Source organism: Humulus lupulus, chromosome 6, assembly GCF_963169125.1.
Source record: "Humulus lupulus chromosome 6, drHumLupu1.1, whole genome shotgun sequence".
Taxonomy (NCBI): Eukaryota; Viridiplantae; Streptophyta; class Magnoliopsida; order Rosales; family Cannabaceae; genus Humulus; species Humulus lupulus.
Window position 1 is genome coordinate 121,824,897 of NC_084798.1, and position 25,771 is coordinate 121,850,667.

The following is a 25,771-nucleotide window of genomic DNA, read 5'->3' on the forward strand; positions in this document are numbered from 1 at the left end:
GGAGAGCTCAATGACAGAGGCAGATTTTGGAAACCACGTGAGGTAGTAGAACCCGTCACCACGTCCCCTCTGGTCGAGACTTGCCTTGAGGCAGAAGAAGTATAATATGTCTACAGGGGTGGGGACCTCCCACTCATGTTTCAAGAACAGATACTTCAGCCCTGCCAAAAGTCTACATGGATTTGGGGGGAGCTAGAAAGGAGCCATTTTTATGTAGTTTAAGAAATCTACGAAATACTGGTCCAAGGGAAGGAAAGCCCCAGCCTTCAGGTGCTCATCACTCCAAGCCGCGTTGTTTTCTTGGAAAGGGGAACAACTCCTTTCCCCTTCGAAAACAGGTTGGATGAGAAGATTCCCAACTCCAATCTCTATGTTGTGGCTCAATATAATCTTATTCACCTTCCCCTGAGTCATGATCATTGAGATGATATGCTCGGCCTCGAAGAACGTGTTGGGGTCGATGGGAATTTCTCTCTTTACTACCGGACCGAAGTCTGGAATGGGAGAGTCAGGCAGGACCTTCTTCCCTTTGTCATTGCATTGGGTAGATGAGCTCGCAGATTTCTTCTTTGAGGGGGCCATCAGATCGCCTAACGAAAAAATAGCCTAGTTAGTGGCAACCTATGATGATCTATAACTATGTTGCGAGGGTATGGATGAAATGGATTATTTTTGTTAAACGAGCTAAAGTTAGCCTCATCCCCATCGCGTGCTACCATGCGATAGTAGCATGATGCCACACAATATCCTAAGCTACACACCTAGGTTTGCTAACAGTCCCCTAATATTTAGGGATTCGTGTGTCAGAAATTTCAAACCACTACTTTCCTTGGGAAGCGGTTTAGTGCAAAACCACCCAAGAAAATGTAACCCCTAAGCTATCTAGTTTTAAACCTAAAGACCCTTCAGTTTCTTTACCCCGAATGGGTATTCTTTAAACCAATTCATCATTAGGGTTACCCAGATTTACCTAGAAATTTCCCCAGTTTTATGGACGTTGTTGACCCTCGATTTCGCCAACGACACGGAGTCAAATAAACGATAGGAAATGAGATGACAGTTAAGAATTTAATCTAATGGAAAAGAAGAAAACACCAACAATTTATAGTGGTTCAGCCCCAAATTATGGTAATGACCTACATCCACTTAGTGCTTATTATTACTATTGAGTCCCAATGCCGTGATCAAAGAACTAGGGTTCTTGATTTTCACAAACTTTAGGAGAATTACAATAAAATGATGGATAATCGCACTATATCTCTCTCTCTCAATATTCAGGAAAAAGATTCAAAGAAAGATCCAAAAGTCCCTTGCTTGAGCTATTTCATGTATATTTATAGGCTCAAGGGGGATTACATGGGCCATTGGGCCTTAACTCTCATTAATATCCGTGTATCAAGGTAATAAAGATGAAATAATTATTACAAGATCATAACCTTATAAGGAAATAAACCGGATCATACGACCAGTCTGGTCGTACCTAATAGTCAGTCTTAATGAAGCAATGTGCATCTGGTCGATAACCAAACAACACCTTTTTACTTCAACTCTGCCACGTGTGAGAAATCCTTGCCATGTCATCAACAACCATTTTTGGGTAAAAATTTGCCCCCCAAGTTTACTTTGTTGCGACCAGCATAAAGTAAACTTAGGAAATTGGCCTTTCGTATGCCCCATAAAACATGTCAAAGCTGTCATGCCTCCTCAAAAAAAGTAACCAATCATGTCCAATCAGGTCTTTTTGTCTTTCCAATAACTTGTCTAACGACTATTACAATTCCCCATGCTTTGAAAAAGGTAATTCATGATTACTTCTTTTTTCGTGTCACAGTCACTATAAATAATACCCCAAACTCATATTTTCACTTTTTTAATTTTCACTTGCCTTCTGTTTTTTCAAGAACTCCGAAGAACTTCAACCGTTTGAACCAAGAAAATCCCCAAAGCTCCTGCTGCTAATCTAAGGAATCTCCATTCAGAGGTTCAAAGCTTTCGTTTTTCACACTCCATCTTTCATCCAAGTAAGTTTTACGGACTTTTCAGTTGTTTGAGTTGGCATGCAAATTTGGTTTTTATTTGTTTCGTACCTGAGTTCTTGACTGTTCTTGACCAAAACTGTCTTGGGGTAAATAGGTATATTTGATGCGTGATAAGGTAGTGAAATAACTCTTCATAGGAGTTAGGAGTCTGTTTTGTAGTCGAGATTGTAGATTTAGGGCATAAATCTAGTTGAAAAACTGGGTTTTTCCCGCCCTCTCGGAGTCGAAAAAGTTTTCTCTGAAAAAAAAATTTTACTTCCGCTTTTTAATCCGTTTCTCAAACTGCTCGTAAAAAACTTCGGGTTTTTGCCAGAATGCTGCTGGTCGTATGAAAGCTTAACTTTTATACGCGAGCAACGTTATTCCTACATTCAACACAAGTCTTTAGACTAAGTTCTCATTTCCCCTGTTTTGTTCACAGATTTTGATGCAAGATCCGTGGGGAGGTGAGAGACCAATTGACGATGACCTGCTCGCTCAACTGCTCGTGGATGCAGAACAGCCGTCGTTACTTATTCCGGAATCCCTTTTTCTCGAACTCCACCCACCAGACCTCAGTCAAACCTTCCAGCCATAGGTAGAGTAAAATCCACTGCCCAGAAAAAGAAAAATAAAGCTTCTGAACACCAGCCTGCTCCACACGCAGAAAATCCCTCGACTGGTGGTAGAGCTGAAAGTACTCCCGAGCCAGGAATCCAAGCTCAAGCCCAACTTCGAAGTGCCACTCAACCAGATGTCGAATGGTACGTCGCCCCTCCTAGTCGAGTAACGATTAGGATGATCGCCAATTATATTAAGAAGTATGGGCTTCCTGGGGTGATGCTAGTCTAACCTACCCGAGACCAAAGGGCGAATCTGCCTGGAGGCGCGTATAGTGCCTGGTCGAGATACCATATCGAGGCAAGAGCGATCCTGCCTCTCCATCCTTTTTTCCAAGGAGTGGCCAATTACTTTGGAGCCGCTCCTTTTCAAATCACCCCAAAGGGATATAAAATGCTCTCTGCACTATATATCCTTTATAGTCATAAGAAGTGGCCGGTCCCTACGCCACATGAGGTCAACTACTTGTTCGACCTAAAATCCAACCCCAACCAGGAAAACACAGGTTTTTTCCATTTTTTCCACCAGGAAACGGGTCACACTTTCCTGACTGACACTAATTTTATCTCGAACGTGGGGAAGTACCATCTGGAGTACTTTCTGACTGCTGACATGGTCGCGAAAAACCTGGCCTTCACACAAGGAGGTAAAGTCTTTGCACCCCTAGTCATATATTTTTCTTCTTTGAGTCTTCCTGCATTTCCCTTAGAAATTTAGTGCATTTCAGGCCCCTGGTTGCGACCAGCCCCCACTCCGGACATGGAGGTCTGATTAGCCCTCCTGACCCGCATGAGTGAGATAGAGAAAAGTGTCAAACATCAGGTCACAGAGGCCAATCTAAGACTGGTCGGCCTTCTGGCTCCTCACCAGGATGTGAGTGAATCTACTGCGAGGAGTGCCACCGGCACTGAAGTCCGTGAACAACAGCAAGATGTGTCGTAACCTCCTCCAAGGAGGGCGACTGGGATGACCATCAACATACCAAGTGGTGCCCCATGACCTACTGCTGCACCGGCCCCTCCAAGGAAGGGAAAGAAGAAGGCCACAGAGCCTATTCTTGAGTCGTCAGACGAGAACGGTACTGATTTTATGCTTTTAGATAGTCTGCCTATTCCCTGTCACCTCTTTGACGGGGATGGCAACTTTAAATACCCTCCTGCTTTAGATTCAGACTTCTTCAGGCCAGAGAGTGAGTGTAGCACTAGTAAAGTAAATAGTGTAGCGACCAGTAATTGTAGCTCGGGTATTATACTTTCAATTTCTCTATCCTTGTTTCCTAAACTTAGCAAGTTCCTTTTATTATATCGCCTCACTGTTTCCTTGTTTCTTTTTTTTTTTTTTTTGTAGACATGCATGCTGAATGTGCCTTTGACTTGTACACTAAGTCAGCGAGCAAGAAAAAGTCCCACAGGCGACCCTCCTGCGCCTACTCCAATGAAGGAGACAACTCCTCGATCAGCTCTTGCCAGGGAGGCAACTCCCCCAACTCTAACAAACCCAGATCCTCCATCTCCGGTCGGACAGACTCCTCCTCCAGCTCCAGTCGGACAGACTCCTCCTCCAGCTCTAGCCGACCCTACTCCTTCAGCATCCACTGTCCAGCATTCAGTTGGTCGCCGGGAAGAGGTCTCAGGAGATGACCTCACAGGCGTGGTGCTTAACTCAACCAAAGATAGGTTTTCAAGAATAACAAAGCACCGATGCAGCCGGTAGGCAATCCAGGAGACCGGCACTATGGGGGTCGACCAAGTCCTCAACCGTGCACTGAATGAAGTGCTTGCTGTAAGCTGTTTTCTTTATTGTACTTCATGAATTTTCTTTTTATCTTGCTCTTATTTACAGACTTATTTTTTTCTGATTGCAGGGGGTGCTTACCCTTACTTCTGGCTAGCGATTTTTGAGAACACAGAATGCTCAGTTCGGGAAGAGACTTGGCGATCAGCTTAGTGCTGCTGAGGCTCGATATACCAAGCAACTCAAGACGGCAAAAGCTTCCTATGCGGAGCAGCTGAAGTCGGTCGAGGCGAAGCATTCTGATGCCCTTAAGGAGGCCGAGGCGAAGCATACTAAGGCCCTGGAAGAGGCTGAGGCAAAACAACTCGAGGCGTTGTAGCTGACTGAGGCCAAGATCGCTTCTCTCGAAGAGGGGGTCTCACTCAATAATTACTGGGAAGCCCACAAGCTTCAAGATGAGCTGGCGATAAGTCGCCAAAAAGTTGCTGCACTGGAGGAATAGAATGCCCGCAACCTCGAAGACTATGAAGGGGCATCGTTCGAGTGTTTCTATTTGTTCTAGAAGAACAACCCCAATGCTAACTGCTCCTATCTACCAAACCATATCAGGGAAGCAGTGTTAGCTAGGTGCGTTGTTCGCCTGGAGGAAGAAACAATTCCAAGGTCTCCAGAGATTTCTCTAGCAACCGGCATCGAAGGCGCCCGAGAAGAGGCTAGGGATGCAGTCGACCAGCAGCAGCAGAAGTCTCCACAAGACCCCACGGCAACCTCATGATTCTATCTTTTTTCTTTACTTTTGAATTACATGGCCTACAGGTCATGATGTAAAAACAATTTTATTTATGTTTTAACTATTATTGCTGCATGGGCAGCTTTTTTTTCTTTTAACCTAACAATTACATCCGAGCAGCACTGCTCGCGGTGTAATAGTATCTTTCTCATATTATGATACCTGCATTTTATTATAACATCTGTTCGCATGACCGAACTTAGTATAGTACTTTGGATTGATTTAACAAAATACAAAATTTTGAAAAATACTCTAAGTTCCTTAGCATGCTTTCACTTATTTTGCTCATATGTTTACATATCTACTTTCTATATGCTTTGACTAGATGCCTTATATGCCCCTTAAGTGATTGAGGAGCTTTAGGTCCTTAGTAACTTGCCTTGACCAGAACCTGTTTGAACATTACTGCTCGGAGCAAAATAATTAAAACGATAATACAGCAAAGCAACACATGTAATGAGCAAATACTTGTAATAAATACAATAATTGGCATGAATGACTGGCTACGCACAGTCCGTTATATTTCTCGTAATAAAAGGACAAAACATGTATGTACGAGTGATCAATAAGATCCTACACTTATAAGCGATCAGCCAATTCTTTAAGAAGAATTGTTTATTGATAATACTTTTGCCTGAAAAAACATAGATGGTTTGGTTGCATGGCTCCAGGTCCTTGACGGACAGCTTCATTCTCTCTTGTGAAGACTTGTATAGGATGTTGACCGAACTTCCTGTGTCAACCAACACCCTCTTCACCATCATGTTGGCAATTTTCACGTCTACGACCAGGGGATAGGAATGTGGGAATCGTACATGTTGGGCATCATCTTCAGAGAAGGTTATCAACTCCTCCTCTATTCGAGCCTTTTTTGGTGCTCGATCCTCCACACTCATCATCTAGATGTCCTGGTCATGGCCTAGGGTTCGAGCGTATCGTTCCCTTGCCTTCCCACTATTCCCTGGAAGATGTGGGCCTTCGCAGATGGTGAGTAAAGTTCCTGCCACAGGAGCTAGCTATAGAGGTGGCGAGCGTTGGCGTGCAGGCGCCTGCTCGTTGCCACCTTGAGCCTCTCACTAATACCCTCCTGCGGCTCGCACATATCTCCTTAGATGTCCCTGCCTAATCAGGAACTCAATCTCCTCTTTCAACTGGTTACATTCATTGGTGTCGTGCCCATAGTCGTTATGAAAATGACAGAACTTCGTCGTATCTCTCTTGGAGATATCTTTCATTATAGGTGCGGGTCGTTTATAAGGAACGCTGGAGCTGGTCGCCTGGTAGATTTCCGCTCGACTTTCGACTAGTGTTGTGTAGTTGGTGAATCTCAGCTCGTATCGACTGCCTTCGGGGCGTTTATTCTCAAAAGCTGAGGGTTCATTGTTCGCCCGTTTTCCACCATTCCTACCATTTCCATTCCCATTGCCCTTGCCATTGTCATTGGGCTTTTCTGACCCGTTGGTGGCCTTGGCGGGTTCTTCCTTAGGCCCCTTGTCTTTTTTTGGCGATTTCCCCTCATTGGCAATTGCGTCCTCGAGCTTGATATATCGATCAGCCCGATCCAAAAACTCTTGGGTACTTCTTACCCCATTCTTTCTGAGGCTACTCCAGAGGGGCGAATGGCGCCTAACCCTAGTAGTTAGGGCCATCATCTTGCCTTCATCACCCACTGTCTTGGCTCCAGCTGCTGCTCGTATGAAGCGTTGGACATATTCCTTTAAGGGCTCTCCCTCCTTCTGGCGTATCTCGACCAGCTGGTTAACCTTTGTGGGGTGTATGCGACCCGCATAAAAATGTCTGTAAAATTATTTTACAAACATTTCCCAAGATACTATACTAGCAGGAGGGAACTTGAAGAACCACTCCTGGGCGGTGTCAGACAGTGTCGCTGGGAAGATCCGGCAGCAGGCATCTTCCAACACTTTTTGTATATCCATTTGTATCTCAAACTTATTAACGTGAGATACTGGGTCTCAGTACCCATCAAAGTTTGGCAATGTTGGCATCTTGAACTTACTGGGGGTCTCAGCCGCAGCAATCCACTGTACAAAGGGAGTGCCCCTCCTCCTATTGTACTCTATATGGGACATCCGTCCCCCGACCAACTGCTGTACTGCCTGGTTCAGAGCATCAATCTGAGCCTAAACCACTTCTGGGACTGTAGGGGCGACCTCTGTCAGGGGAGCGTACTCATCATGTCTTTCACGTCGGTCTTTGAGTACGTCCCTTAAATCGTCATCCCTACGTCTCTGCTCACTAACTCCTAGTCGATCATAGATGTTTTTCTGCCTGGGTTTCCCCCCAGCGTTATGGCTAGCTGGCCTATTTTCTCTAGGTGGGGGGCTTCTACCTCCACCTCTTTCCTCATTCCTCTGACCAGCGTCTCCTCTAGCAGAATCAGCTTCATTATAGTCATGGCCATCTCTAAATTGTGGCTGACTACGGCGTGACCGACGGTTCATGCTATTTCCTCCTCGGGCTGGCACCTCCCAAGCGTCAGGGGGAGGCCTGCGCTGGTCGTTGGGTCCCCGTGCATTGTTATGCTGTGGGGGGCCCCTGACCGCAGAGCCTGACTTGATGTTCCTTCTGTTGGCAGAAGGACGCTGTCCCCTACTTGGTAGATTCTACTCTTCATCCCCTGGGCATCTAGGGCTGTGGGGCGGCTACCCGGCCCTATTCTGCCTCGGGCGCTGGGGATTGCCTCGACCAGCCTGAGATGGAGGTTGCTGCTCAGGATCCCTAGCTGGGACATCATCCTGAGCCATAGGCGGCTACTCTGGCCTTTGAGGGCTTGCTGGCTGGAGCGAAGGGCTAGGATTGGGACTTCTCTGAGGAAGCACATTCGGTGGCTGATCTGGCTGAGAGGCTGGCGCAGCCTGACTCCGAGCCAATTGGATTGCCGCTTTGAGAGCGACCATGGCATCCCTCTGTCGACGGTCCACGTCTGCCTGCCGCTCACTCAGCTCTTGGCGTTGGCATTCAATTTCCCTCTGCTGCATCACCATTGTCTCTGCAGCACTCTCCTGATTGGCCCTAAGATTAGCCAACTCATCCTGCAACACCCCCAGTGTTTCCCTAAGCGTTTCCGAATCTAACTCCTCTTCAAACTCCAAATGTGGTTAATTCTCAGCCACATTTGGGGGAGGAGGTTGGGATGATGCAGCGCCAGGGGTCTATCCAGCCTTCTTGGATGTCTTCGCCATTAGATTTTCTCACAGTTTTTTATCAATCTCTCATTGAAAGCACTAGAATGTTGACCCTCGATTTGGCCAACGACACGGAGTCAAATAAACGACAGGAAATGAGACGACAATTAAGAATTAATCTAATGGAAAAGAAGAAAACACCAACAATTTATAGTGGTTCGGTCCCAAATTATGGTAATGACCTACATCCACTTAGTGATTATTATTACTATTGAGTCCCAATGTCGTGATCAAAGAACTAGGGTTCTTGAGTTTCACAAACTTTAGGATAATTACAATAAAATGATGGATAATCGCACTATATCTCTCTCTCTCAATATTCAGGAAAAAGATTCAAAGAAAGATCCAAAAGTCCCCTCCTTGAGCTATTTCATGCATATTTATAGGCTTAAGGGAGATTACATGGGCCATTGGGCCTTAACTCACATTAATATCTGTGTATCAATGTAATAAAGATGAAATAATAAATATAATTATTACAAGATCATAACCTTATAAGGAAATAAACCGGATCATACGACCAGCTTGGTCGTACCTAAAAGTCAGTCTTAATGAAGCAATGTGCATCTGGTCGATAAATGAACAACACCTTTTTACTTCAACTCTGCCACGTGTCAACCACGTGTGAGAAATCATTGCCACGTCATCAACAGCCGTTTTTGGGTAAACAGACGTCTTATTTCTAAAACATGTCTAGACTCACCCATTGAACCTAAATCGAAACATATTCCCTATGAACATTTAGAAATAGCCTAATAGTAACTACGATGAGTGCTGTGGATGAACATAGTTAAGAACAGAAATTCCATTTGATAAAAAAGGAGGGGGGGGGGGGGAACTTTTCAAACCAAGTGATGAGATACTTACAGGAAAATACGTTCGTTGATTAGAGGGTGTAGACTCAGCAATGGGAAGCTCATAGAAAGCTTCTGAATGTCTGGGCACGATGAACAATTTTGGGCATTCTGGGAAAAAAGGGAAGCTTGGAAGTTCAGGAAAGGGAAATTTTTAAATGCAAAGGTGGTGAGGTTTGAAATTTGGACATCCTATTTATACGTAAATTATGGAAGTTAATCTAAGCCATCCAATTGTGTGAGTTCAAGATCCAAGGGCCAAGATTAAATAGATCAAATGGCAGCAAAAAGTTGACAAGACAATTATTGCAGTCCTTGAAACCCGAACAAACGCTAATTGCAGTACACCACGTGTCCAGCACTTGAGTAATAGGCATGCATGCTTTTATGTAGTAGAAGTTTAAAAGCCACTACCATGTAAGTCAGAAAATGATGAAATCATACATGAGCAGGAGCTTGGGGGTCAGATGTTGTACCCTAATCTTAGCACGAGTTCATTCACTCAGCTTGGGTACAACTAGCAGAAAAATACTTGGAGAAGTAATCAAGTAGAATATTTTATTATTATTTAGACGGAGAGCTCAAAGTTCGTAATGATCAGACCTGGTGTTATGCATCTTGACTTTACCACAAACTATGAATAAAATGTCATCTAAGTGCTTGCTCGAGGTCAGATAGATAGTTGTCAAAATACAAGCCCGTGGAAGCTACGGGCTCAAGTGACTCAGATATAACGCATACTGCACACTGAAGGAATTCTAAAGATTCAGGATTTCCTGATATGTTTATTCATGACCAGGCTGTCATATTTATTATCCGAGATAGCCGGAACATATTTATTCTGTTATTAAGTCGTATCCCCATATAAATGAGAATTATTTGCATTGAATATAGATGTTATGTAAATGCATGATTGACTCACGCGGTTACCCAATCCAGTCCATGAAATTTCCCTATAAATACTGGGAATATTGGACAGGAAAGGGAGAATTCTGTAATACCAAAAACTTTACCAAAATAGAGAGAAAAACAATAATAATATTGACTCGTGGACTAGGTGAATTTTAACTACTAAACCATGTAAATGTTATGTGTTCTTGAGTGAATTTTTATTATTTTCCATTACAGTTTACCATTAAGCACTTATCTGCCCTTATTATTTCTTAATACACTGTTGGCAAAAAAACCGCGTCAACACAGATCTTGGTGTCATCCCAGATATGGACAAATTGCTTGTGTTGTTTTGTGACAACACATGAGCGATAGCCAACTCGAAAGAACTTAATAGCCACAAGAGGAGTAAGCATATAGAAAGGAAGTATCACATAATTCAAGAATATGTGGCCAGGGGAGACATGAAGGTTATGAAGATTACATCTGAAGACAATCGTGCATATCCGTTTACAAAGACACTACCAAAAGCTACATTTGATAAGCATAACAAAGAAATAGGATTAGTAGAATTAAGACATTAGTTTCAATTAGTGCAAGTGGGAGTATGTTGGGGTTTTATGCCCTAATTAAAACCCAATTTCTTTGAATCTCATTTTATTATCAATAAAAGAATAAAAATCAATTTTTGACTGGGTCAATCACTTTGCTCACATGTTTTACTTTCATGATTATTTGTTTAATATAAACTTCAATTAAATCCCGAGCATATATCTAATCATGTTTATAGTGACATAATCACAGTGGAATATAAATATGATTATATCTTCAAAATAGGTTAGTCCTAAGATTAGTCGGTGCACAGGATTTACACTGACTTGCCAATCTACGATAAAAAATACTTACACATTGTAGTGTTATGTTCTTTCCAGAACATTACCAAAGTAGATAAGATCGAATGTATTTGTTACATCGGATTGGATCGATATTGACAGTAGATATAATACGTAAACATATTGTTATTATCTATTCTAGTCATATTATATAGTTGATCATAAGTCAATTCAATCTCGATTTTGAGTGGTTAGTATTTTAACTGATTTTATTATTTGAGTTCATTGACTTGTTCGTTACTAGCTCAACCTACGGACTAGCCCATACTTACATCTTGGGAACTCGGTAATATAATTGAGTGGGAGTGTTAATCATAGATAGGAACATCTACAGCTTCTAATGAAGAAGTAAAACGATGGTTTCCTTTTAGTTTGGTTCAAGGTGCTAAATGATAGAGATCTTAATATTAGTTTAATGAAATATCATATACAAGGAACTAAGTGTTTTAAGGATAAAATTCAATGAGGGGTAAAACAGTATTTTAGTCCCATCTCATTGTAGACCGTCTATAGAGGATTGAGTGACAATTATGGTTGTAACAATGGATAACTAATAACGTATCTATATTGCTTATAGAGCGTTCTATGAATTCAAGAGTGCAATTCTGAGTCTTTAGTGGAGTCATGATGAATTAATAAGTTAGTAAATTTATTTGTTAAATTTATGATAACTTATTGAAGCTTGATTTCATAGGCCCATGGTCCCCACTGTTCCTTGGATAAAATCATGTAGATAGTCTCAATTAATCGATTTGATTATCAATTAAAATTATCAAAGTTGACCAGGTCAATTTTGAATAGTTTCACAGAGTTATACAATTTAGAGAATAAAATAGATTTTACAGCAAATTTATTAATTAAAACAAATTGTTGTCTAAATTAATAAATAAGTTTAAATCAAGGTTCAAATTATAAATAATTAATTTGATTAAAGATTTAAATAATTATTTAATTAATTAAATCAATAGAAAATAATACAGGCATGGATTTTAAGTCCAGTGGGCTTATAATTAAATGGGAAATTTCACGGGCCTAAAGCCCATGAGAATTTTTGACCAAATGGCTGATATTATCTATTATTTTGTTGATTTTTTTAATTAAAATAAATGACCTAATTCAGCCTATAAAAGGAATGCTAAGTGAGAGTTGAAATCAGACGATCTGAGTGGTGAATCTGAAAAGATCAGAAGATCTATTCTTGATGCTGTAGGTTTTAGATTCTCTCTACAGCATTAGTCATTTTCTAAGCCTCAATATTCCCTTCTATTCTTATTTTTTTATTTATCTCATGTGTTGGGAATTGCCCACTCTATTCTTGGTGATTCTAAGGATACTGTGGAAGGTTGTGAATAAATTTGAAGATCGATTCAGTTTCTTGGTGATTCCCTGTGACAAAAAGGATTCAAGGGTTAGAGAAACTGAAGGAAGAACTAATACATTCCATTACGTATAATGTAAGTGTTCTTATCATTATCTCAGTTTAAATTCAATTGTAGAAACATGTTCTAGGTTGTCTTATTTTAATATATTTAATATGATTTACATGAAAGTAAACAAGATCCTATATAAGTTTTCCCAATAGATCTGGATTACTAGTGTAGTAGGACACTATGGTGGAGGTACTTTTCATACTGAGAGTATGTAGAACTGGACCTAATGTGATATGATAATACTTGTTTAAATATCGTTTCGTAGTATTATAAAACACATCAACTGATGATCATTTACAAACTGATCTTAATCCTGAAGTTACTATGAACTACTATATATGTCATTTGATCCTTTGGTTCATGTGTTATGGTTTGTCAGAATGATCAAGCTCATAACTATTGTTTTGGGGACTCAATGATGTATATGGCTGGGGACATAGCTTAACAGATATAGAATCTATACCTTCTTATAGATTGAATGATCGTGTCCTATTGGGTTGTCTTTCGGAACTCAAAAAGTTATTGACCTCAAATTCATAATCAGATTATGAATTAACCTTCACTAGTAAAGTCAATGGTACACTAGGAAACAAGATATAATTAAAAGGGTAAAACGGTAATTTTATTCCCACTTAAATATGAATTATCAATAGATGATTAATTTGTATGTAATGATTATATCAGTGGACACTTTATGGTTACAATAAAGTACTCTGTAAATATATGTCTTTAATTCTCAAGAGTGTAGTCTTATATTTATAATGGAGTAATCATGAGATTAATAAATATGATTATTGAATCAAAAAGTTTTCTCTAATAATCTATTCTTTATTGGAGCTTGGAATTATTGGTCCATAGATCCCTGGGGCGGCTCTATCAACACTATTCAAGATAAGAGTTGGTACAAGGGTTAAACTGTGAATGGGCTATTTGAGAGAACATTTATTCTTCGGGATAAATATGCAATTATGTGATAATTCAAGTTGCACAATTTATTATTGCATTGATACAATTTTTGAAATTGTGTAGAAATAAAAGAAGTTGATTTTAATCAATTATTTTATTGGAGTGTGAAAGGATAAATATAGATAGTCAAAATTGGTTTTGATTATTATATTAATTTAATTAATAATGAGATGATAATGGAAATTCAAATCTTGAATTTTGAATTTTGAAATTTGAAATTTAAGTTGTTATCTTTTCCTAAAAAAGATGATACCTTATTTGAATTTCAAATTATTAATTAATTAAAATAAAAAATGCATGAAAAATCAAATCCCCTTATTTTAGCGAGGTGTCACACGCATAGGGCTTCCTAAACTGCCCTATGTGTGTACCACTATTGATATTGATCATTTATTGGTTTTTAATTTTATTTAATTAATAAAATATTTTGAAAATGGTTTTTAAAATGGAATGTAAGACTTTATCTTTAATTATCATTTATTTTATTATTATTAAGATGATCAAATTTTATTTAATTGTTATTATTATGATGATGATAACTATATATTCTATATGTTAGAAAATAGGACAACAACAATTTTACAAGAAGAATAAGAAAAATATATAATCTTTTTCTCACAAAAGATAAACCTCTCTCTCTTGCCTATAATCGAGAGTCTCATGTGTTGAGAATAATTTTGATTCACAAATTTGATTATTGTTCTCTATGTGCCCACCCACATATTGTGGTGTAGAGAACATCTTGGAAGATCTTGGTGTGAGTACTCAAGCGAGGATAGGAAGATCTAAATATATACAAAAAGATTCAAGGATTCTTGATAGGCTGCAAGAGGTAAATCATTCTGTATTATTTTTACATATATATTTTTTATTGATTAACATATTTCATATTAAAGGATCCTCGTATAAAGTTATGTTTACGTGGCTTTTCGCCAACAGTGTATTGAAGAAATTATAAGGTTGAATTAGTGCTTAATAATAAACCAAAAATATGAAATGAATTCACAAGAACACAAATCTTTTTACGTGGTTCAGTGGTTAAAATCCACCTAGTCCATGAGTCTATATTATTGATATTTCTCTCTCTATTTTGGCTGAGTTTCAGTATTATAGAATAATCGTCCCCCTCCCTGTCCAATATTCTCAGTATTTATAGAGAAATTCCATGGACAGGTTTGGGTAACCACGTGAGTCAATTACGGATTTACATATTTATTACATTTAATACAAACAATTCCCATTTATACTAAGATATGATTTGATAAGAAAATAAATGGTCTCCTAGTATCTGGGACATTAAATATGACAAGTTGGTCATAAATAACTGTATAAAAGTACCCGTCTTTGAGGATCCGCGGGTACGCAATATATTTGAATTATCATGAGCTGGGTATCTATCTGAGCTCGTACTTCGACAGCCATTTGAATATCTTGAGCTCGTGCTTCCCAACCTTCATGTCTGTAGCTCGGGTTATACCCAGGACACCTATCACCACACATGCCCATGTTAAACTGGAGTTGCTTACGTGGATAATAAACAGATATCATTTCCTTTGTTATTTCTCCGTATATTTATTTGCTAGTTGTACCCGAACTGAGTGAAGGACAAATGCTGAAATTAGGGTACAACATTTTCCCCTCAAGTCCCAGCTCGTGGTTCATGACGTCACCTTATGACCTACACAGTAGGGACTTTTAGACTTCTACGGCATTAAACCATGCCTGCCCATTACTTGTGTACTGAACACGTGGTATACCACAATTGACGTCTGTTCGAGTTTTGAGGCCTATAATAATTATCTTGTCACCTTTTTGTCGTCGTTTTGTCTTTTTAACCATGGCCTTTGGATCTTGTACTAACCAAATCGGATGGCCCAAGTTAATTTATGTCATTTACGTATAAATAGGTAAGCAATTTTTAGGTTTCCCCACCTTTCATTTGAAATTTTTCCATATTGTATCTCTCTTATGTATCTCCGAATTCTCCTTCTTTCTCAGAAAAGCCCAAAAACCATTCGTTGCACTAAGTTACTCAAGAGTCTTCCAGGAGCTTTCCCCTGCAAAATCTACCACTTTTCATCGACGAACATATTGTAAGTACTTCGTCTTTTTTTTAAGAAATTTTTCTTTTACTGGTCTTCTTTTTTTTTTTCTTCACCATGCTCATCCGCACTTCATCGTAGTCATCTTAGGTTATTTCCCAAATGTTTTTAGCAAATAGGCTTCAACTTAGATGCAATGAGTAGGCCCTAAAACATCCTTAGAACTACGGCATTCATAAAATTGGGTAATTTCTGAGTAAAGTTGGGTAATTCATGAGGAATTTAGAAAATACCCATTTGGGATATGGAAGATGAAAAGTTTTTAGGGTCCGAACCAGGTTGGTTAGGGGTCACGCTTCTTGGGTGGTTTTGCACTAAACCACCTCCCAAGGAAAGTAGTGATTTGATATTCTGACACACGGATCCCTAAATATTAGGGGTCTGTTAGGAAACCGAGGTGCATAACTTAGGGTAGCGCGTGACTTCACGCAATGGGGCCGAGGCTAACCCAGCTTGTGCATCAAAAGTAACCCATTCCCCTCCGTACTTCTACGCTATAACCTTTAAAACTCTTAGGTCGCCCACTAATTAGGTCGTTCTGTTCGTTAGGTGATCTGATGGCTTCCAAGAAGAATGCACCCAAAAAGAATGCACCCAGCTCGTCCTCTCAACAAAAGAAAAAGAGGAAGGAGGTCACCCCTGAGTCTCCCATTCCCCACTTCAGTCCAGTGGTGGAAAAGGAAGTAGTGGTGACCCCAATGCCTACTTGAGGCGGAAAGAATCGTCTCCAAGATCACGACCTAGGGGAGGGTAAACAAGATTATGCTGAGCCACAACATCGAGGTCGGGATTGGAGTCCTCATTGCCCGACCTGCCTTTGAAGGGGAACGGAGTTGCTCCCCTCTCCAGAACGATTTCGCAGCTTGGAGTGATGAACACTTGAAGGCAGGCACTACAAAAAAAAATGCTTTTAATAGCACCGAAAATGTGTTATCAAAACATACCATAACACTTTTTGATGTGTTAAGACTGACTATGTTATCGTTGGTCAAGGTACCTTACATAACACTTTATCATTGTTATACAGATGTGTTATTATACTGTCAACAATAACACAATTTCTGTGTTATTTTAATAAGTAGATAAGTGTTTAATTATGTTATTTATAGTCGATTATATAACACATTTCAATACTTATAAATTTGTGTTATCCTAGACTTTAGTATAACACTGTTTTTGTGTTATACTAGACTTTAGTATAACACATTTTTTGTGTTATACTAGACTTTAGTATAACACATTATTTGTGTTATACTACACTTTAGTATAACACATGTGTTATATTAGCTTAGAGAAACATAATCTTTTTTTACTTACACAAAACTAGGAAAACAAATATGAAAGTTGAAGCCAAATAAGGTAACATAAATAGATTTTTATTAATTACTCAAAATGTAATTACAATATTTAGTCTACTAGTCTAGGCTTAAGAAATCATATTACAACATAATTTATGCCCAATTCAGATTCCTTTATCACTAAATACAAAACAAGAAATGTATACAAAAATTAGTGAAATACATTCTTCCATTCTAAAGTCCTCAACTTCAAATGTTGTCAAGAATTTCTCCAAAGAAATCATCTCAATATACCTACACATTGTAAAAAAACAGTCCTTTTATTATTAAGAACATAAGACTTAAGCTAGTTTCCACCTATAAGCATATAAAGTTTAAATTAAATTGTAATAACTCCAAAACTTGACGAAACAGCAGGGTATAGCAAGATGTACTACCATGCAAAACAACGACTGAAGCAACAAAACATATTGCCTCTTCCCTCTAAAATTAAACAAGAAATACAGAGAAAAACTCAGAACCTGCATGTATTAATTTAAAGATCCAATCCTAGGAAGCCACAAACAGAGAAAAACTCAGAACCTGCATGCATAGGAAGATCATGAAATTTCTAGGAAGTACGAAGCATAAATGTAGAAAGACAGCTCTGACGTACTGACCTGTTCAAAAAATAAAAGTGTTACTCAATTATCAACACATAAAAAGCATAGAACAGCAAGATTCTATTGCTACTGCAAAAGCAGAAAACATAGAAACAAATGACCAAGGGATGATCAGAAAGTCGTTCTCTTCAACACCAAAAGCTAGTTTCTTATTGTTACTAAAATCACTCCCATAAAGAAATAATATAAATCAAGAAAAACAAAAAGAACAAAGAACATAGAGAGAAACTAATTTCAGAGGAAAAATAAAACAAATAAGGTCATTAAATACAAGAATTGAAACTTATCACATTTGAGAGTAAAGGAAACCAGGAAACCAGACCTATGCAACTCAGGAGAAAAAGAAAGGGAAAGGACAATTCATACTAACTAATTTATCACCCTATATTCCATAAGAAGAACCAATATGAAGAAACAATTCATACAGTTTGTACTAACTTCTATCCCCATTTATTTCTTCTCTAAAGACCTAGCAAGGTTAATTCCTGTCTGTAAAGTTCAATACAAACATAGCATTGATGTGTAAATAGCTTTGGCGAAATTCTCTCTGTGATAGGTAACCAACAGGGCATCAAGTATGGCATCCAAATTAACAAGTAGAATGTGAATATGGCTATTAGAGGTTCTTTTTGAAGCCCATGGTATTCCTCTTATTCTCCCAAAGTTTCTCTTTCTTTCTAAGTTGGAAGTGGGAAATGTGTTTAGAGTTAGGTTATGGGAAACAAGACAAACAAAAACTGGGAAAAAAAAACAAAAGTGGAAACAAACAAATTACCCTGTTTCTTTAAATGAATACTCTTTCACTCTCTTAGCTAATTCAATTTCAGTAGCAGCTGCACCAGGAACCATTCGGCTATCCCTACACATAGCCTAACAGGAAAAGTACCCGGTAAGAATGGTTAATGAGGTAGATAAGTTTCCAATTCATAAGTCTGATGCAACAAGTATTGTCAAAAAACCTACTCTGTATGGATCATATGGTCATACCATCCTAAGAAGATTGTAATAGACAATTAAAGATACCTAATGGTTCTTCTAAATAAATATCGATACACAAAGAAAAACTAGTCCAAATTACCTTGTAAGTATTTACTCCATCATCAACTGCTCTTTCAATGTCATCTAAAATGCTATCTGTGGTTCCTCGCAATAAAATAGTGGTTACGGAGTTCCCACCTTCTTCATTCTTCACAACAGTGACCTATATTTACATTATGGGAAATGTTAATGAGATTAAAAGGAAAAATAAATAATAAAAACAACAGGAACAAAATACCCAAGGGTGGTAGCTCAAACAATCAACCTTTGGTTTGCTCACACAAAGTCTGAAGTTCAAGTCACACCCGGATACTTATATTGCAATTGATATTGTTTCCTGATCCACAAAATATTTATGTACCCTAGCACCACCAATTTCTTCTACTGAAACTGAATCAACATGTCCCAGGTCATTTGGGTTTGGCTTGCTAAGCTTTAACTATAACAAAAATAAGAATATTGTTAGAGAATTTTGGAAAAAATTCAAAAAATTTGAGTACTATTAAATGCTAGCTGACTTACCATAGCAACAGCACCAGTAGTGCGGAAAATTAGTAAGAGAATCAATAAAAAAACACAATAGAAGGTGATATACTTGTAGCGCTCACAGAAATGAAGTGCCATCTCCCCAACTGCTGCTCCACTAACAATTACTTTGGCACCGGAATCAACAACTGCCTTTATAAGCTCCTCAACTTTAGCTTCTTCAGTTTTCGCATAATTTTCTAGCTACAAGATATTAAAAAAACTATGAGAACTACTTAAAGGCACATAATACATACCAACTATTGGAGTAAAAAAGAACAGCTTAAAAAGTTAGCTCCATTGGTATAATCAAAACTTACAACTGAGTCAAGTTTTGGTATTCTCCAATATTTGGTGGAATTGAATCAGAGATATTGTTATTCCTAAGTACCTTGCAAGGTGTATTAACTAGTTTACATTATAATTTCAGAACAGTGAATAAAGAAAAGAGAATTGTGAGCAGAAATCTTGTTGTTATTCCTATGAGTACCAATATGATGCATATTCATTAAAAAGAAAAAGATAATATACTAATCTGGCACTTCATTTTTAGACCAAGTTACAAATACCAAATTGCTTCTCATAGATTGACCAACCTATTTTTTTCATTATACTGAAAAGATGGGAATCAAAAACACTAAAGACCGATTTACTAGAAAAATGATAAAAATAAAAATAAAAACCTTGTTAATTTATATAATTATTTATTTGTATGGAATGTGTATCATTATTTATTGATTATACCAAAAAAAAGAGTGGAGTTACCTCTTATTATTCTAAGCTCGGCTTTATTCTTTGCATCAATATCTCGATGGCTTTGCAGTTTCTTTGAAAGTGTTATGCTTCAAAAACAGGTCAGTAAATTCCACCCTCAAGTTCTTAACCTCTCTATCTAATTCACTTGGTGTCCTTTGCCTGCAAGATCCTAGAAAATGGAGTAGGATCCACCAAAAACTGAGATAAGTCTACAGACCAGTGCTTGAAGTATCATACAAAAATAAAACTGTAAAACCCACATAGCTCTTACCATTTTTTGAAAGTTTTTTCAAGACTACAGTATGTATTCCATCTTTTAGATACCACAAATTGTCAACAGCAACAACTAAATTACTTAAGATGTTCTTAGTATGTTCAGAGGCTCTCTGTTGATCACCTTCCATCTGTTTAGGAAGGTCACATAAAGATGAATTTTCTGTTGCACCAGTTTCCGTAAGACGACTAAGAAAAGCCTCATGAAAAGTAGATTCAGATTCATCTAAAATACAGTATAAAACTTCCTTATCAACAAACACTTCAAACACTTTCCCTGATGTCACTTCCAGCTTGCAAGCATGGGTTATAGAGCCCTTATAGGTGCAAAACAATTAAACTTGTAACTAAACTATACTAAATTTCTATGACTAGAATGATAGTAAATGTAGAAGCAAATATTACATCCTTATGTTAATAAAATAGATCTAATGATCCACAGCACAAAAATCAATTGCTGTCTTAAAAAATAAAAACTCATGGTAAGCAGACAAGATAGGAGGTCCTGGTCAGGAATACAATTCAAAGAGACTAAGAAACAATAATAACTGAATGCAATCATTATTTTATTGCCATATTTTCCCGTACCTTTTGAACAAAAAAAAACAATAGTCTCTATTTTAGGAAAAAAGTTACAAATTATATTATGAAAAAAATCACTCAACAAACCCCCACTACCCAAAAATTAGATGAAGTGTAAAAAGTGTCCTCACCCTCGACAATAGACATGTAATCAACATCTTGCTTGCAGGTTGTTTCTCTTGTATGAATCGAACATGATTCCAAGTTGTTATACCCAAAAATTGGAGATCAATAACGTGGCAATAAATGTGACAAGTGGCAGTACATGATTAGTAAAAGAAACATTAATAGTCAATAAATACGTTGACTCCTCAGAGTTGTGATAAAGTGACCCGGTAGACTGACGAATAATTTGGACTGCTTGAAAGATGTCATAACCAAGCCAAGTGCACCTTGGTCAGAGGAGAACTCAAGAAAGTGGTCCTAGGAGACCCCAAGGAGGATGTGGTCCTAGGAGACCCCAAGAGGGTAATCCTAGGAGACCCCAAGGATGAGATGCCAAGGAGGTTGCCTCGGACCTATCCGAGGTGAGAAGCTTCAAGGAGGTTGCCTCGGACCTATCCGAGGTGAGAAGCTTCAAGGAGGTTGCCTCGGACCTATCCGGGGTGAGATGCCAAGGAGGTTGCCTCAGACCTATCCAAGGTGAGAAGCCAAGGAGATTGGTTCAAGGAGAAACATGGTATGATAGAGGAGAGTGCCATGTTAGAGGAGAGAAGTGCATGTCCTACAACCATGCACGTTCGACCCACAAAAACATGTCCTACCACCATGCATGTCCTACCACCATGCACGTCCGACCAACACTTGCATGAGTGGTCAGTAGGAGGTGGATCAACTAGCTAGAGGAGACTAAGTCAAGATTCCCATAAACAACTTCAACAAGATATGCGATAATCTCTCATTCTTCCCACAAATGGGGGGTTTATTGCATTTTGAATTTTGAATGTTTCTTTGTAATTTAAATGTAATAAATATAATAAAATATCCCGGTTCTAAGGGATACCGTATGTATGACCCTAAGCCTATAAATAGAGAGCTTATGGGATTAGAGAGGGGCTTCTTCTGCTTCTTCTTTCTAGAGAGAGAAAATTTGGGTCTGAGTATTCTAGAGAGAGAAAGTGCTGATATTTGAGAGAACTCTTGTATTTTTGCAATCTGTACTGAAGAAACTCAGTTGGCTCAGTCCATTTGATCTTGAGCACAGATCTATAAATCACAACTCTAAGTGGATTAGGCTATTACTGACAATCGGGGCTGAACCACTATAAAAATCTTGTGTGTTCTTTATTTTCTTTATTAAAACTGTCTGTTGTCGTTTACATTCTCTTAAAGGCTTGTCGTTATTGACGTTCTCACGTCGTTGGCTAAAAACGCAATCAACACAAGTCACGAGCAAGCTATTGTCAAACATTATGTACGGGAAAAAAAATCTGACAACAGTTTATACCTTAATAAAGGTCATTCATAACTTATCAAACATGCAAAAAAAAAAAAAAAACAATACAAAGAGATCTATTTTCCTTCCTAAGAAAAATTACTCAAAATATTATGTGTGTTCTCCTATTTTACCAAACATATTAAAATAGTGATTATAGGTAGGTACTAACTCAAATTTTTAAGCTTTCAAAAATGGTCAATAGTGATTATAGGTAAGTAGGTACTAAGATGGTATCTCCTAGTAGACAAATACCAATTATATCTCTTGTTACTAAGATTGCTGTATCTTTCTCTTGCCACTGGTTAAATATGACAACAATTATATCAAATATTTGACCAAAGGATTAACAGCAATTAACCAGTCAGGTCAATGTTTCCTAGGGAAAAAGAAAGACTGCTACTTAAAAGAATCCACTACTTAAAATACAATAAAAAAAATTTAGTCTCATAAGAAAAAGCATTCAAAACAAACCTTTCATTTAAAATATTAGCATTATTAAATCAACATTACAATTAAAAAAACAGAGTCATTGACAAGTTTTTTAAATGAGGTTATCCAAACAGTAACTAAAAATGCAAAAACTTGATAGAAAACCTCAACACATGAACACATGTCAAGTCTTCATAAATATGCCATTAATTAAAAAGTTCCAGCTTGTTCTTTAAGTACTTTTTTATCACTGATGAGAAGGAAAAAAGTTAGTTCATCTAATTCTCTTTAAAGACTTATTACAAACAGTTTCAGGGTTTAATCTAATATTTTGTATCCATTCATTATAAGCACCCAATTAATGAATAAACTACATTTATACAAAGCAAAAAGAAAAAGGAAAAAGACTCACATCTGGAACGAAAATCTGAGCATCAGAGATTTCAATTAGTGGGGCATTAGATGAAAAGCTTCGATTTCCAGCGCTGGAAAATTGAACAAGAGGAAAATGATTAATTTTGAGTTATTCTCTGTATAATAAAACTATTAGTCACATGGTATTGAAATACAAATATTCTGGTTGCCTCTCAACTTTTTTAACAGTGACAAAATAAAGAAAAATACTCATCTACTACTATATATAAGTGTGCCCTATTTTTTAATATTATCAATAACTTAATACATGAAACTTGTAGGTAGACTGATCTGCAGATACCTTATCTGTACTCAATATATTTGGAGGAGCAGTGCTAATTGGTAGACTTAACTCAGTCCTCAATGCCACAGTATGCATTACTTTGACAGCTTTCAATGGATATCTTTGTTATAATCACAAAATTAGACGGCAGATATGTAAAATAAAAGAAAGGAAATGACAAGACAGAAAATTTGCATCAGACAAGAGGAAAAAGTCATACATAACTGATAACTCTAAAGTGTCTAAGAATCATTAACATTTTTTTAACTAGAGAATACTACTATAATTATTTTTGTGGGATACACATTACTACAAAGAAAGCAAAAAATTTAGAAAACAAACATATTTATTGAGTTTTGATAATACTTTTTCAATAGCCGTTACACATTGGAAATATATTAAGAGGCCACCCAAGGCCAAATGAATTAGTTAACTTACTTTCCGTGGGCAGTTTCTCCAGAAAGCATGACCGCATCAGCACCTTCCCGTACTGCTATTGCAATGTCAGAGACTTCTGCCCTTGTTGGCGTAGGATGATTAATCATGATCTCCAGCATGTTTGTTGCTACAATAACTGGTTTCTGCATTCTTTGACACCTTCTAATTATGTCCTCCTGTACGTCACAAGGAAATTTCATTCATGACAGAATCTGAGACAAATTCAAGATTTTAACTTTAGTATTTTAAATAATAATCATTTGAAAAGATGAACTTATCATAAATACATATATATGGGCCCAAAGACATGAAAAGGAGATAAATAGGTTGCATGCACTGAGTAGGGATGGCAGGGATGGAAATATATTTTCAATGGTACGATATGCTACATCATGAATAAAACATTCTACATATGGTTATTCAAACTGTTTCCCAAAGCCACAATGTGCAGTATTCCTTAAATAAGTCAAATGATTAGCAGTTAGTCACGTCTTTATCAGTCTACCTCAAGATGTGCCTATGTTATAAATAGCTGAGAATTATTTTCTAGCCTCACTTTGTGAATGAGTTTCCCTTTAAGTAAGGAAAAAAATGTGAATGGATTTGATTTTCCCCAACTTGGTCCATGAATTGATGCATAAAAGTCAAAGCTTTTCTTATTATGCATTAATCAGCAACTAATACTTTATCAAGTAGTGTTCACAGCAAGTGAAAAGGAGTCCTCAATATTCCACCAGGAAAAGAGATTCCAAACAGAAATAATATTACTTGAAAAAATTATCGAAACCACAATATTTCAAAATCCTTTAATACTCTCAAGTATAAATGTCATCAACTTTCTCTACAACGTGCATGATATAGAAGTAATAAAAAAAATAACTAAAATCCATGTCTTACCTATAACAGAGGAACATCCTCAATCGGAAGTTTAGCTCCAAGGTCCCCACGAGCAACCATTGCCTAGTAATAAACTTGTTAATATGATGAATAAAAAGATATGAATTCTTCTGTTCTTTAGCGGAACTGAACATGTGGTTTAGCTCTTTTTCTGTAATTCCTTATCCTTCTCAATGATTTGGATAATGTTTTGAATAAAATAATGAGAGAGAGAGAGGGCGTACGGTACCAACAATGATCACTGAAGGGTGGATAGGTGTACTAAAGATATAATCTATGACTGAATAAGTGACCACTGATTCACAAAGAGACACTAGAACTAACCCCATCAGATGCAGGAATAATTGAATGAAGATTTGGGATAGAGTCTGCACTTTCAATTTTTACAATCACGTGAATGTCTCCATTGCAATCTAGAAAAGAGATTTTAAAAAATTAGCTCTAAACAAGTAACTAGAGTCAAATAACTGGTACTGATTAAACTGATGATAGAAATAATATTTTACTTTTAAGATAATATTTCAACTCATGAACCACTCTAGCATCTTTTACAAAAGAGACAGCATAGAAATCGACTTGGTTGTCCACTCCAAACTTGATATCTTCCCAGTCTTTATCTGTACTTGTGGAGGGACCAATTGTACAAACTATCTTCGTTTTTCTTCGACTGTTCGGAGTCGCCCTTGCCTGGCCCATAGAGTAATATTCAATGGACTGGTCATCATAAAGAGAGTACTTGTCCTGAAAAAGAAGAAAACCAAATGAAAAAAACATAAATTATGAATACTTCGGTGTTGTTTGGTAACATTTAAAAAAATAGTTTTTATTTAATTAATTAAAATTTTGAAAATTAAACATAAAATGTGTTTGGTAACTCTATTTTTATTTATTATTTTTTTAAATTTTAATTAAAATTTATTAAATTTTGAAAATATAATTTTTTCACTTTCAAAATTTTTTTAAACAGTTTTTCAGTTTTTCCTTTCATTTATTTCTTCTCTTCTTCAAATCAACACCTTAAATTGTTAAACAAAAAATAAAAATAAAAGTTATCTAAAGCGTTTATTATTTTTTGTTTTTAAAAACAAAAAACAAAAATAGTTACCAAACATATTTTTATTTTTTTAAAGTAGAGAAACAAAAATAAAATTATATTTCTATTTTTGTGTTTAAAAAATTCAAAAACAAAAATTTTACCAAACGAACCCTTCAAGTTTACATAATGCTTTTTTA

General features: G+C 37.3%; 1 protein-coding gene and 1 long non-coding RNA gene across 8 annotated transcripts; both read right to left on the bottom strand.

Moving 5' to 3' along the window:
* Positions 1 to 16,860: 16,860 nt before the first annotated feature.
* Positions 16,861 to 20,845, bottom strand: LOC133782494 (uncharacterized). 5 transcript variants are annotated; one of them, XR_009870553.1, is made up of 9 exons: positions 20,771 to 20,839; positions 20,056 to 20,283; positions 19,794 to 19,953; positions 19,112 to 19,232; positions 18,769 to 18,942; positions 18,544 to 18,666; positions 18,241 to 18,335; positions 17,386 to 17,462; positions 16,861 to 17,097 (listed from the first exon to the last, which is right to left on the bottom strand). It is a non-coding gene; the product is annotated as an uncharacterized LOC133782494 (long non-coding RNA). The 5 variants fall into 5 exon arrangements; XR_009870552.1 differs by having other exon boundaries at positions 18,865 to 18,942; positions 19,099 to 19,232; XR_009870551.1 differs by having other exon boundaries at positions 19,099 to 19,232.
* Positions 20,846 to 22,027: 1,182 nt separating this feature from the next.
* LOC133784180 (pyruvate kinase isozyme G, chloroplastic-like) lies at positions 22,028 to 25,296 on the bottom strand. Of its 3 annotated transcripts, XR_009871185.1 has the most exons (6): positions 25,045 to 25,296; positions 24,863 to 24,951; positions 24,539 to 24,601; positions 23,642 to 23,853; positions 23,222 to 23,324; positions 22,028 to 22,991 (listed from the first exon to the last, which is right to left on the bottom strand). XR_009871185.1 is itself a non-coding variant. In XM_062223642.1 (5 exons), exons 1-5 carry the CDS (start codon positions 25,232 to 25,234, stop codon positions 22,965 to 22,967), a joined length of 585 nt encoding a protein of 194 aa, XP_062079626.1. In that variant the 5' UTR covers positions 25,235 to 25,296; the 3' UTR covers positions 22,028 to 22,964. The 3 variants fall into 3 exon arrangements, 2 of the variants coding, with proteins under 2 accessions (XP_062079626.1, XP_062079627.1); XM_062223642.1 differs by lacking the exon at positions 24,539 to 24,601 and having other exon boundaries at positions 23,642 to 23,817; XM_062223643.1 differs by lacking the exons at positions 23,222 to 23,324; positions 24,539 to 24,601 and having other exon boundaries at positions 23,642 to 23,817.
* Positions 25,297 to 25,771: the final 475 nt, after the last annotated feature.

Excerpts from the sequence above, each read along its gene's own strand:
- LOC133784180 (XM_062223642.1), bottom strand. The coding sequence starts at position 25,234 with ATGGGCCAGGCAAGGGCGACTCCGAACAGTCGAAGAAAAACGAAGATA. Across the intron at positions 23,818-24,862 it reads TTATTCCTGCATCTGATGGG|GAGGACATAATTAGAAGGTG; the intron begins GTTAGTTCTAGT and ends TGTGACGTACAG. Across the intron at positions 22,992-23,221 it reads ATATATTGAGTACAGATAAG|CGCTGGAAATCGAAGCTTTT; the intron begins GTATCTGCAGAT and ends TCAATTTTCCAG.